Source organism: Prionailurus viverrinus, chromosome A1 (genome assembly GCF_022837055.1).
Source record: "Prionailurus viverrinus isolate Anna chromosome A1, UM_Priviv_1.0, whole genome shotgun sequence".
Taxonomy (NCBI): Eukaryota; Metazoa; Chordata; class Mammalia; order Carnivora; family Felidae; genus Prionailurus; species Prionailurus viverrinus.
In genome coordinates this window covers 203,142,405-203,156,214 of record NC_062561.1, presented here as the reverse complement: position 1 = coordinate 203,156,214, position 13,810 = coordinate 203,142,405, and the positions used below count along the sequence as shown (strand labels likewise).

At 37.7% G+C, this 13,810-nt stretch overlaps 1 protein-coding gene across 2 annotated transcripts in view; it reads left to right on the top strand.

Moving 5' to 3' along the window:
- PARP8 (poly(ADP-ribose) polymerase family member 8) overlaps positions 1-13,810 on the top strand; it is a 183,916-nt gene that overhangs the window by 88,613 nt on the left and 81,493 nt on the right. For both annotated transcript variants that reach the window (XM_047850835.1, XM_047850824.1), the window contains exon 4: positions 12,928-12,965. In XM_047850835.1, the coding sequence (XP_047706791.1) occupies positions 12,928-12,965 (38 nt within the window). The remainder of the gene's footprint in view (positions 1-12,927; positions 12,966-13,810) is intronic.

The window sequence follows — 13,810 nt, the reverse complement described above, 5'->3', positions numbered from 1 at the left end:
AACTTAGAAGTACTGTTCTACAGTCTACAAGTATTCCCACTCTCCTGTTGAGTTGCTAACTTCCCTAAAGGCTGTAGTCTAGAAACAAACAAGAAAAACAATGGTTAGGACTATAGCTTTTCAAATCCCACTTTCTAGAATATATATTGAAACAAAATAACAAACCAAATGCATATGAAGGACTAAAAAAATCATTTATCCATAAGGGAAAAAAATACTGTACCTTAAAGAAAATGACCATAAAATAATAAGACCTTTGCACTCACAAATTTTGTTGTATAGTATCTAATTTATTACAATTGTTTTTGGGTCATCAATTCTATAAAATGTATGAATATTACTTAAAATCCTAAATAAATCACTAAAGTATATACTTTGTAACTATTAGGCAAAAATCACAAAATTAAATTAAGCCTATATGTCCGTGGTTTTTTAGTTTAAATAGCTTGCAGATGTTCACATTAAAGCATCTCAACAAGCCTAATAGGTCTATGTATCAGTTAATATGATTTTGGTTGTAAGGAACAAAAAATATTTTATGCTGGTTTAAAAGAGCAAAAGGAAAGTTATTTGTTCATTGAGAAGTTCATTGATAAGGAATTTAGGTTTAGTGTGATCAGGGCTCTGCCTCTATCTCTGAAATTACCTAAGCTCTGCTGCTTTTCTCTGTTTACCATGGGTGTTAGGCTACCAGGGAAACTAGGCTTATCTGATTGGCTTATCCATTTGCTCAGCTCTTTTCTACCCTGGGTGAAGGGATTCTCCTCTTGCAAACCCAAGGGCTTCCCTATCCAGCCGGGAGGGGAAGGGGTAGAATGGATAGTGAAGAGCTCTACTACAGAATTATTTTGTATATTCTCATGCTTGAGTTTTGGGAAAGGAGAGGAAGTTGAGAAATATTTTCATTGATTGTCTCCTCTTATTACACAAGCTGCTTTCTTACACTTATCATCTTCCATGTAATCCTCTTGACAATACTAGGAAGTAGATGTTATCTCACTTCACAAATAAGCAGAAGGTTAGCCAATTCTTTTTCTCAGGCTCACATGGCTTGTGAAGGTATATTCTAAAGTCCATGTTCTTCTGTGCTCTTCAGATTGTAAACTAAATCACATTTGCTAAGTAATTTTGTGAGGAATGTTATTCCAAGTTGGAAGATCCCAAAGGATTTAAACTTTTATCAATATCCATTCATTCCACATTTACAGTGTTCCTACTGTGTACTAGGTGTATGTAGTTGCTGGGATATTATGGTTAGAAGTGCCTTCGAACCGTACAGATTTAGTAGGAGAAACAGATGTTAATGTCATGCAAATAAGTATATAATTACAAACTCTGTAACTGCTCTATAGTAAGATCTGAGTCTGGGAGAGGTGATCACAATGTTTCTTTCTAGGAGGTGACATTTCAGTTGAGATCTGAAGGATGAGAATGAATTAACAAGACAAAAGAGGAGTGGGAGTAATGGGTTTTTGGAGTGATGGTGGGGTTCAGAGCCGACAGCCAAGATAGAATTCTTGAAGACGTCTTTGGTGCAAAAAGGTGATTTTATTAAAGCTTGGGAACAGGACCCATGGGCAGAAGAGCTACACGGGGATGTGCAGAGTGACTGCTTAAATACTGTGGAGTTGGGGGAGGTAAAGTCAAGAGGAAGTTTCTTAAAGGGCTTTCCCTATGCTAAAGAGGATTTACAGATTGTTGGAGGCCTAGCTATTGTTAAGCTAAGGTGGTTTTTCCCTTTCGCAAAGCATTATCCTTAAGATAGTAGGGAGTTCTGGAGATTAGGCTGTTGATAAGATTGCCTTTTTCTTGTGATATTACTAAGATATTTGTAAACTGATGGAGGTTCTATCAATGTAACCATTTGTTTTCTGTGCTTTCCTTTGTTCTTGAGCAACCAGGAGTGTGTGAGGAGTGTCAGGCACATCTCACCTCGGTTGGGTGGTGTTCGTGTCTGATGCATGAGTAGAAAGTAAAGCGAGTCCTTTTTGTTTGAGCACAGAGAGAACACAGGGCAAGGCTAGGATGAGGCAAGTAGATAGACCGGATCTTGCAAGGGTCTTCAGGTGGTATTAAGAATTGTGCTGGATATTCCACAAGAAATTATCTTGGAAAGAACCGATCTTGGAGATCTTAAGTCTTTGAGAAAGTTGGTGAGGTGGTATTTTAGTATTTATTGTCGTTATCTCTCTGAATAATTTATAGTGTTTTCTTAAAACATGTTTTCTTGCCTCAACAAAGCCATACTTCATTTTTAGAATTCTTCTGTCGTATTCAGCTTTCCAGTCCTGGCATGTTGTGTAAATCATTTGTAACCACTTTAAACTTTTTGTAACTGTTTATAACTTGAACCTAGATAGAAAACAGTGAAGGTGGGGGTGCCTGGGTGGCTCAGTGGGTGAAGCCTCCGTGCTGGGTGTGCAGCTTGCTTAAAAAAAACAGTGAAGGTAAAGGTATCTACATTTATCGAATGAATGTTTATCAAATAGTATTGAATTAGTTGTAAACTGCTTAGAGAACAAAAGTCTAGACATTAAACTTTGGGGAGGAAATATAGAAATAATATATATAACTGATTTAATGTTGGTGACTTGGTGTTCTCTGTTCACTGTTAAGGTCTTGTTGGAATTGCACTTGTGACCTCCCTTTTATTTTTGGTTACAATTAAAGAATAAGAGAGAAACAAGACTTTATTTAAATATGCAGTTGGCTCTTTTCATTAGACTAAGGCAGTATAAAAGAAAAATTTTGCTCATACCATATGGTGTATTAATATCATAAATAAAGCATGCATCTGGGTTATAATCAAAGTTGGACTTAGGTCCTTCAAGTTCATGTCTGTTGACAAGATGGTTTACTTAGAATTCTGAGCACTTGACCTATAGTATAATATTTAAGCCTGAAGCTGCTGACTCAACCAGTTCCCTAAATGTCACACAAACGAACGCCATTACTTTAATCTTCTTACATCACTTGCTGAAAGTAAAGCTTTAAAAATTATCAAAATAAGACTTGAGAGTAGGAACATATGTATTATTGAGAAACTAACTGAATGTTTAGTGGGCAAACATCATCATCCTTTTATCTTTGTAAAGGATAATGTAAATTGTGTTATACCAACAGTTTATTTCATTGTTGGGAAAGATGTGTCTTCTCTTCTGGAAGGTGAGCTTAGTTCTCTTGTCTCCGTGTTGAAAGCTCTAGAAGAAGGGCAGGGCAGAGATATGTGCGTGGTTGTTGTTAAAGTCCTTGACTAAAGCGCGCTTGCTCCTGGCATGGAATATATGATGTTGCAACAAATTCCTGCTCAAACATTTTCCTCTTCTGTCTAGAACTGTCTATACTTAACTTTCCCGTGTAGTTCTTTCCTGACAAGTAAAAAACTAGTAAACTACTGATCAGTTTGAAATACTAACATTTCTACTTGTTTGTATTGAAAGTAGGTACTTCCTTTTTCGTGGGGGGGGGGGGCATCTGAGAGATCTTCCCTTATTCTGGGCCATTGAATTTCAACTCATGCTATCAGGACTGATAATAATGCAAGTATCACCTTTAGTATGTAGATTTGAAAATGGCAAATACGGAGAACACATATGACCCGGGCATTCAGAACCCACTCTATTCTGTGCATCACGAAAAGCCTGTGAGGAGAATGTGAGGAAGAGCCGGACATTCACATGCATGGTGGTGTGGACCCCCAGGGTGAACTGTTGGGTACCAGCATTTGTTGATTTTCATCAAATATTTCAACACTTGCTGAAGCGATATGTTTTCTACCAAGGAGTGTCATGGAATATCTAGTACTTTTGGAAAAATATATGATTTGTTCATTTATTCATAAATTATTTATTGAGTGGTAAGACTGTGTCAAAGCTCTAGGAATTTGAGGATGAAAATGCTTGGTCCATACCTTCAGTCTATTGGATAGTTAATGCCACGATGAAGTGGGACATAGGGGAAGAAATGCCCAATTTTCCTGGATTCTTGGAGAAGTTTCATAGGAAGTAGTCCCTGAGATTGAGCCTTGAGGAGAGAGGGGAATGTGTTCCAGAAATTAAGCCTATGTGTGGGAGTAATAATAATGATAATATTATTAGAAGAGGGCCACCTGGGTGGCTCAGTCGGTTGAGCATCCACTTCGGCTCAGGTCATGATCTCACAGTTTGTGGGTTCAAGCCCAGCATTGGACTCTGTGCTCACAGCTCAGAGCCTGGAGCCTGCTTCAGATTCTGTCTGTCTGTCTCTCTCTCTGCCCCTCCCCTGCTTGTTCTCTCTCCCTCTCCTTCCCTCCCCCTCTCCCCTCTCAAAAATAAATAACTAACCTTTTTTTTTGAATTAAAAAAAAATTAAAAAAGGATATTATTAATGAAACAGCTAAGGTTTATTGAAAATTTTGTGATTGTTTCTTTTCTTTTCCTTTCTTCAAAGCGTTTCACGTGTATTAACCTGTTTACTCTTCATAGCAACCCTAAGAGATAGTAGACTATAGATAGGAAACTGAGTCAAAAAGAAGTAATTCTCTAGCTCACTGTCAGTCTAGCACGCAGTCACACAGTTAATAATGATGGAACCAGATTTCACATCCAGAGTCTAGGACAACTTTGCTTTGTGTGAATAAAATGACCTGTTTGGTAACGGTAGAACTTGAAATGGTTAGAAGTTCAGGTCGCTGGGTATTTGACAGGGTTTTGGCTGGTCAGATTGTTATGGGTTACATTGTGAACAGCCTTGGAAGACATGCTAAAGAATTAAAATTTAGAAGTAAATTAGAAATGCACATACCAGGTCCTACTTCACATCTACTGAATCAGAATTTCCCTGCTCCAGAAAGTATCCAAGGCTTTTGTGCCCTGATAATGTCAAATAGTGAGTAGATCTATAGTTTCTAACAGCAAGTGCCGCTATTATTTGCCCCAGGTTTCTTGGTGTTTCGTTTGTTGGGTTGAAAAGTAAGGTAGAGAATGCAATAAATCCTATTTTGTATGACTTGGGTTTAATTTGCTTGCAGAATATCCTATTAAAAATGTGAAAAATAAAAAGCTGCCTTGCCTGCCTGATTTGGAGATAGGGAATTTTTTAGTCTCATGTATGGCTGGTAGGAGATACTCATGGATATAGTTGAGATTACTCATGTGAGAAAATAGAGCAGTCAGCATGGATAGAAAGCATTGAAATATGAAAGCAGCATGAAATTTGAAATATTGTAAGTGAAGAAATTAAGAAGAGCATCTTCAAATACCAGAGGGACCCCAGGGAGAGATGGAGTTTGGGAGCTAAGGAAGGAGGGTTTCACGATATCTTTATTTTTATTAAATGCATCAGAGAATTTGCGTAAGAAAAGGACTAGCGGGGAAAAAAAAGACCAGGGATGTTGTGAAGAAGCAGAATTTTGGTGGGGTGGAAGCCAGATTGGAATGTACATTTGCCAGTAGGTAGGTAGTAAAAAGGGCTTAGATGACTCTTTGCAAAAACTTGATTTTAAGAAGGAAAGTAGAGTGATAATAAGAAAAGGCTACAAGGTAAAAATTACTAGCTTTTCCCTCTTTTTATTTAATACTTTTTATAAGATTGAAACAATACAGATACAAAAGATAAAGCTCCCTTTCATCCAAACACCAAGAGATAAGAAATGTTGAAATTTGTCATTATTTTTCAAGCCATGCTTCTATGAATATGTATTTGTAGTAAATATGTATCTATGTGTTTTTAACAAAAATATGTTGTAGCTGTCTAAATTTTCATATGTACCTTAATGTACTGGAAACACATGTCTCTTTCATTACATGTTATTTTACACCATTACCTTTTCAGAGTTGCCTGGTGTTGCATTGTATGTACAGAATAGTTTACATAATCCAATTTTTGACATTTTTGCTTCTCTGGGTACTTCTTCATTTTAACAGTGCTACCATTAATATCTTTGTGGGTAAATTGTTAACACTTTCATAATTATAGATTTTTTATTAATTTCAAATTGTGGAACAAGGTCCCAGATGGAGCCTTCATTTACGGGATCTATAAATCAAGTAGATGGACCAGTCTTAGATAAAAACACAGACATTTCCATCTTCCTGGGTGGGAGGAGAAAAGTATTAACTTATAGGTGGTTAGTAGGAGAAAGGATGAAAATGCCCTGCGGGAGTAGCCATATGATGCTCTGTTTTATCTTCATGCGGATAGTTGAAAGGGCACGTTGTTACAGGACGTTGGAAAGTTGTGAAGGTTTGAAAAAAAACTACCAAAAAGAAAAAACACAAGAGTATATGAAGGGTTACTGGGCAAAGTTGTGCAGAACTGGCATTGAGCACTCCATATCTGCAGGGGTTCCAGAGGGCTTGGTCCCACTGTCCTCTCCAGGGGCATTCAGAGCCCAGGTCTAGGGAGTTGAGAAGGCCAGATATGACTTATCTATGGTTTGGTGGTTACAGGTCTGGTAGGTGGTCGGCATGGGCAAAATAGGGGTACACCATGAAGGAGTTGAAGATGGTGTGGAGAGAGCAGTTGGGTCTCTACAGTCACATGAAGAAGAAGAAGAAGCTTGAAGGGACCATAAAGAGCACAAAGAGTGAAAGAAAGCATGGGGATTGGCGGGTTTCAGTGAGCAGGAATAAAGGACTGAGGCCTGAAAAGTTATAAAATTGTGGCCAAAAAGTGGGACACCGAGTTGAGATTTTAGAAGGAGAGCAGTTACACTCCAAGTCAAGGTCCAAGGGATAGCCATGGATCTGGTGAGCTAAAATTAAGGGAAGATGAGGTCATGGAACCATATGCAGCTCAACGTTGTCCATATGGATGTGGGTGATGTGAGGATTTTTAAGTAAAGAGGAAAGAGTGCCCTAGAAATTCCTAATCCTGGATAAATGACAAAACAATTGGTAGCGAATAATGGTAAATAACGAAGGTGCTATAGCTGGTTGGCCTGGATATTTAGAAAATATTTATGGAAGGTAAAACTGATAATAAATGCGATAATGAATCTTTTGGGAAGCAAATGGCATCCAAGGAGCAAAATGAGCTTCTAGCATGCCAAAAGTCACCGTCTGGCTTGAGATGCAGGAGTTGGTTGAGGAGATGGATAGCTGGACGGTGTCTTTTTCACCCTGTAACACTGGGACATTGGGGAAGACAGGTGCTGGAGTTAATTTTCTTCTGGTGAGGTCGCAGTGGGTCTGTGAGTGGGGTAGGGAACATACACCCTCAGGTCTAAGCTGTTGTCTTGCAAGTGAACATACAGAGTTGAGGCCTGTATTCGTAAGCATTGTAGCCAGGATGGAGGGTTGCTTGCCAGTAGCTGCAGTTTTTTGTGAGTTTCTGATTTTGCTTTTTTCTTTTTTCCACGTAAATTTTAAAAGTGATCTAACTGGGAGGAAAAGGAGCTGTAAGGACTGGCTTCCCAGAGAAACTGTTTTAGAGAGTAAGGTAAAAGACCTGGTGAGATTCTGGGTTTTGCTTGCTCTGTCAAAACCCCCGGGTGTAGTTGAGAAAGTATGAGCTCGGGATGCAAGATTCTTGAGTTTGAGGTATCAGAAATGTTATGGGGCCAACAATTAAAATACAGCCACTGAATCCAGTACCTCTGAGAGGTCTTCGGAATCTAAAGTCATTTTGTCTTCACACCCGAGTTCCCTTCCCTGTTATGATAAAACTGCCCTTTTCATCATCTCCCTACTGTTCTTAAAGAATTTCCTTATATCTGTGAACTTGGGGACTAGATATAAACTCCTATTCTTAGTTCTTTGCAGGCATTTCAGGAGAAATAGGATGATAATGGAGTGAGTGGTGAGTTTAGATAGAAGAATGACCTTACGAATGCTTGTAATTACAGGAGTAAACAAATAGAGAAACAAAATACAGGATTAGGTAGATAGTGAACACACATCTGAGGGCTCCCCCAGGAGCTCCCTTACAGGCTTGTGGCAATAGAGAGAGGTCTTTAGTTGGGACAGTTGCTTTCAGAGGAATAAGGGATGGAAGCCGCCATTTTATTTATGTTGCATGTAGTATTGACCGCATAACGACCACCTTAAATTTCTCTGGCAAAGCACCTCGGTGTAATTGTAATTCAACATATTCTAAAATTTTGAAGCCATTTTTTCCTGAATCAGAATTCAGAGCTTGCTCCACGGTTTTCTTCCTTCTCCTGTTCGCCTTCCCCTTTCGTTTCCTCATGATAATTTTGGCTGCTTTAGTATTTAGCATGTGCAGCACATGCTATGTAAGCCTATACATATACTATTATACCCTTACTCCTATATCTATTTAAGCTTGGTTCTTTGCCTTTTTTCTCTTTTTCTGGCCCTGTGTATTAGGTCCTTTAGTTTAATCATCCGTGTCTGCTTGTACTAGATTGTTTCCCTAAGAACTCTGTAAGCCACAGAGTGAAACTGATTTGGATTTTACAGCCCTGGTGATTTTCCTTCTGGTGTGCTACCAAGAAAGTGCTATAGCACAGGAGCTGATGAGTCATTTTGCTGGGCTTTTGCTTTCTATTTTGTCTTTGAAAAATCAGGTATGATCAAGAACATGGAAATGTCTCCTAACATCATGAGGGTAACGCTACCATAAAGTAAAAGCGTCAGTGTTAGTTTTGGTCTCCGATAAATGGAACACATTGTGATTTCAAGTAAATTGAGTTCCCCCATAAAACATTCATTCATGTAAAATTTCGTTTCTCTAAATTTTCATTGCTTGTACTGGAAGCTGACTAGAATTACTCGGCACCTGCTGCTATGTGTCTGGCGTTGTCCTGGGGGCCTCACACCTGTTAAGCCATTAAATCATCACAGCAGGTTTATATGGTAGTTCTGGATTCTCCCATTTTACTGAAAAGAGGTTGAATCTGAGCGTGTTGAAATAACTTTTCTTATGCCACTCAGCTAGTAAGGCTGGTATCCAGGATCTCTGTGGCTATGACTGCAACAGGCTTCCTGATTGGAGATAGACATGGGAACGTATTAAGGTTTCATTTTGGATTTATACATTCATTTGGATTAGAAATGGAGCCAACTGTTGTTGGTTGAGATGGTAGGCTGTTGGGAATTAATTCAGTTTAGTACTGAGTATAATCTCTGGCAAGATCCCAGTCTTCTGTCACATAGTACTGCCAGATGAAGGGTTACCTTGATCGTCAATAATTTCATTTCTACACAGTATAGTTTCATTATCTAAGGAGATGAATTGTGGGGCAAATAAATTCATTGAGGTCATAGTGTATATTTCCCCCAGCTTGTTTGAGGCATCACTGGCATGGTTATTTTATCTTTTAATTCTTGGCATTTGATTCAGGGCCATGATTTCCAAAGCTGGTCTCTTGGCTGGGCTCCAACATCTGCCATTTGTTCCTGCGTTTTCTCCTCCCCGTTACATACCTCCCCACTGATCGTTGCTCATATTTTGCCACTACGGTAGCTTTTGAATCCAGTCTCCCTCTTCTTCAGTCTATCCTACATATTGCCAATCATAGCAGTTTTTTTCACAATACTCATTTGGCCTCAAAATACTATTGTGCTTCATGGCACACTCTGTGATTCCATTTATATAATGTTCTTGAAATGACAAAATTATAGAGATGGAGAATTGATTAGTGGCTGCCTGGGGTTAAGGATGTTGAGGTGAAGGGAGATGGATTTGACTCTAATGAGGGTAGCACGAGGCAAATCCTTGAATGATCGAATAGTTCCGTAGCTTGATGTGTGGTGGTACATGATGCAAATGTGATAAAATAACATAGAGCTATACTCCCCTTACCTAATGTTGATATCCTGCTTTTGATATTGTACTGTATGTATATAACATGTCATTAATGTGGTAACCTGGATGAAGGCTACAGGAGTTCTCTCAACTATCTGTGCAACTTCATATGAACCTATAATTATATAAAAATGAGAAGAAAAAAATACTGTTGTGCTTTAAAATGTTTAAGTTCCCATGTCTATCATATTCCTTGTTTTATATTCTTTGTTTCCTCCTGAATTAATCATTCAAAATCATCTCCTGATTTTTCTACCTAAATCGTAGTTGACGTTAACATAGTGTTTGTCTTTTATCAGGTTACCAAGAAATGCTTTTTGAATTCATTGATCAATTAAATATGCTTTATGAAAGAGCCGTGTATCAGTATTTGGTCTCATTACAAACCATCTTGTTTTCCTTCTCACTTCCTTATTCATTTTTGTCTCTGCCTAATCTCTTTACAGGGACTAAGCAGCAGGCCAGGGATTTGATTGGTGGAGACTTGGGCTTGCCTGGAGGGGTTGCATTGCCTGTGGCCATAGTCACATTGCCCAAAGTCCAGTCACAAATTCTAAAAGGCAGTGGCTCTTTGAGGGCTTATGACTTAGTCAGTTATAAGAGCTAGATGAGTCAGGAAACCCAGGATATGGACTATGGTGAACCACAACCATCCATTCATTCAGATTTACTAAGACTAGTTTTATAGCACAGTGAATGATCTTTTCTGGTGAACGTTCCATCCATGTGTATCTGAAAGGAAAAGGATATTCTACAGTAATTAAAATGTATTTTGGATCTTCGGTCTTCAGTGATTTGGGTGGGGGGTGTCTAGTTCTATCAATTACTCAAATTGTGATTGTGGAGTTGTGCTTTTCTCCTTTTAATTCTGTCAAGTTTTGCCTCATGTATTTTGAAGTTCTGTTATTAGGTGCATACACATTTATGATTGTTGTGCCTTCATCCTGATGAATTGACCCTTTTATCATTATGATGATCTCTTTGTATCTTTGTCTTGAAGTCTTCATTATTGATTTAAACATGTGAGTCTTACGCTTACCATTTGCATTGGTATAACTTTTCCCTCCTTTACTTTGAATCTGTGCCTTTATATTTAATGTGGATCTCTTAAAGACAGCATAGAATTGGATCTTGTTTTTTTAAATCCATTCTGGCTGGCTTTGCCTTTTAGTCCATTCACATTTAATGCAATCCTTGCTATTGTTTTTTAAGGTTTGCTTGTTTGTTTGTTTGCTTGTTTGTTTCTTTGTTTTGTGGTTGTTCTAGAGATTACAGTGTATATCCTTAACTTTTCTTAGAAGTTATTGTTTAGGGTTAGTATTATCCCATTTTGAATAAGATAGAAGAACCTTGAAACTACATAAGAGCATTTAACCCCTCCCAGACATTATGCTATAATTGTCATGTGTATTACATTTACATATGTCATAAATCCCACAGTGAAGTGTTAGAATTTTTACTTTAAACAAGTCATGTATTTTTAAAACAGTAAGAGAAAAATAGTCTTTTATATTTACAATTTCTGGTACTCTTCATTCTCTCTGGATATTTGATTTTCTGATATCATTCACCTGGAGAACTTTGGGATTTTTTCTGCCTTAGGTTTGCTGGCACAGACGTCCACAATTTTCTTTCATCTGTAAGTTTTTAAATTTATCTTCATTTTTAAAGATCCGTGGCCTGGATGTAGAATTCGGGGTTCATAGTTCTCCCCCAGCTTTTCATGATTCTATTGTCCTCTGTCCTCTACAGTTTCTTATGAAACATTGATTCTTATTGTTTTCCTATGTGTATAGTGTCAGTTTTTTCTCTTTTAAAAATGTTTCCTTATATTTGGTTTTCAGCAGTTTGCCCACGTGCACCTGGATGTAGCTTTCTCTGCGTGTAACCTGTTTGGGGTTTTCTGGGCTTCTTTAGTCTGTACAACAGTCTTTGACTCAAACTGGGAAATTGCCAGCCCCTTTTTTTTTTTCCTGCAGTATTTTCTCTCTCTTTACCTCCTGAAACTTTAGTTATACAAAATGTTTGCTCTTTTACTAGTGTCCAAAAGACCCTGATGATCTGTTTTTTCTTCTTCGGATTGGATTTTTCGTTTTTACCTCCGTAAACATACTTATAACTTTTTTAACATCATTGTGGGCTGATTCCAGCACTTGGGTCAAACTTTCCCTTGAATATAGGTTAGATTTTCCTGTTTGTTCATATGTCAAGTAATTTGAATCTTACAGGATTCACTTTGTAAATGATACTTTGCAGAGATTCTATTTTTTTTGTTCCTTCAAAGAGAATTGATTTGTGTTAACAGGCAGTTAATTTGGCTGAACTTAAACTAAATTTTGACTTTTCTCTGGCAGGTGGCAGTTCCACCAATCTTCAGAAAGCTAATATTGAATATGTTCTGTGTGTCATGCAGTAAAATAGAGGACTGTGCTAAAAATAAAATAGACACGGACCCTAACCTCAAGAGACTCACAGTCTAGCTGATAGAGAGAGGAAAGTGGAGAAGTAATCGTGATAGCTTCCCATGTGTCATTGAGGTAATACCTGAAGGCAGTAGGGTTACTGGGGAAGGAGTTGTGAAATTGTTAAAATGCAATTTAAAAATTGTTTTTAAGGCAACCCAGTCCTCCTGAGGTCTGGAGATAGTTCGGTTATTCTATGTCGTGACGATGAGAGATTGGCTGATGAACAACTATGAGTTACGCTGTCATCATTTTGTTAAGTCTTTGAAGAAAGGACGTGTTTCAGAATCACAGCAGATTGTGGAGAAGCAATATCAAAAACAAATGTTTAAATTCTGGACTGCCGTACCAAACAGAAAGAATACTTTATTTTGGGTTAAAAGAAGGTGATTTGATAAAATCTGAGCAGATGACACAAGTGATCATAGATTAGGGAATATTAGATATTGCTGAGATTAAAAGGACCTGTCTGTACTCAAAGTACCACTGTGGGAAGAACGATACTTCAAAAATCATTTACACTCACAGAAAATATATCTTAAAACTCTGTAAGTTTCCGATGTCAAAAATCAAAATATTCTTTCTAATCTGTTTTGGATGTTAGTTGTTCATCTATAAAAATGAATGGGTAATATGACGGTTTTTATTTTGTAAAAACATATATTCCTTAGCAGTAACTTGAGCCTTTCTTTTCTCTTTTTTCCTGTTTTAACAGTGTATCCTATTCAGTACATGTATCTGAAGATTACCCAGGTATGCTTTTTTTTTCTTTCTGTTTTTATTACAAATACTTGTGTCGTGGTTTCTTTGAATATTTTTTTTTTCTTTTGGAGATGGAAAATGTATATAAATATATCTGGGAGTGAAGCGTTGGCAGGGGAAGACTTAAAGATCCAGAAAAATTCTGTTGGTTGCCTGTGAGATACATGTCTTACCCTGAGATGCAGTCCAGAATCAAAATAGTTTCCTGATGAAAAATAGTTTACTTGAGCCCATGTATGGCTTCAGCCTATATATATTTTTCTCATTGCAAATAAAAAAAGAAGATTCTCTGAACTGGTTCAGTCGTTGGCTTTGAAACATCATTTGAATTCTCATAATGTAAAAATAATAGGTAAGGATAGCAGCTAAAATAATAGGTAAAAATAATAGTAATAGCAAAAAATAGTCCTGTCTTCATTTCTCTAAGTATATGTCTCATTAAACAATTCTGACAATGATCCTATGACATTGTTACCATAGCATCACTTTTTTCCTCATGAATGATGACACAGCTAGTAAGAGGAAGAGCTGGGTTTTGAACCCAGGAGACCAGAGTCTATGGACTGTACCACTGGACTAGGCTAGGTATCTTGTTTATGTAGTCTCACTGAGTGTCTGTTACTTGAAATATATTACTACGCCCACAAACACTTCTCCCTAGAAAACAGAATGTAAGACCACTGCAGATCCATTTTTGTATCAGTCAAACAAGGGTTTTTCTTCTAGGCCATGGTCAGTCCTGTTTTCTAGACACATGTAATCTCATCAGAGCCCAAGCTGTGTATGCCAACATTTTAGTCATGACAATTTTCAGATACGTAAACAAGATGTTTCTC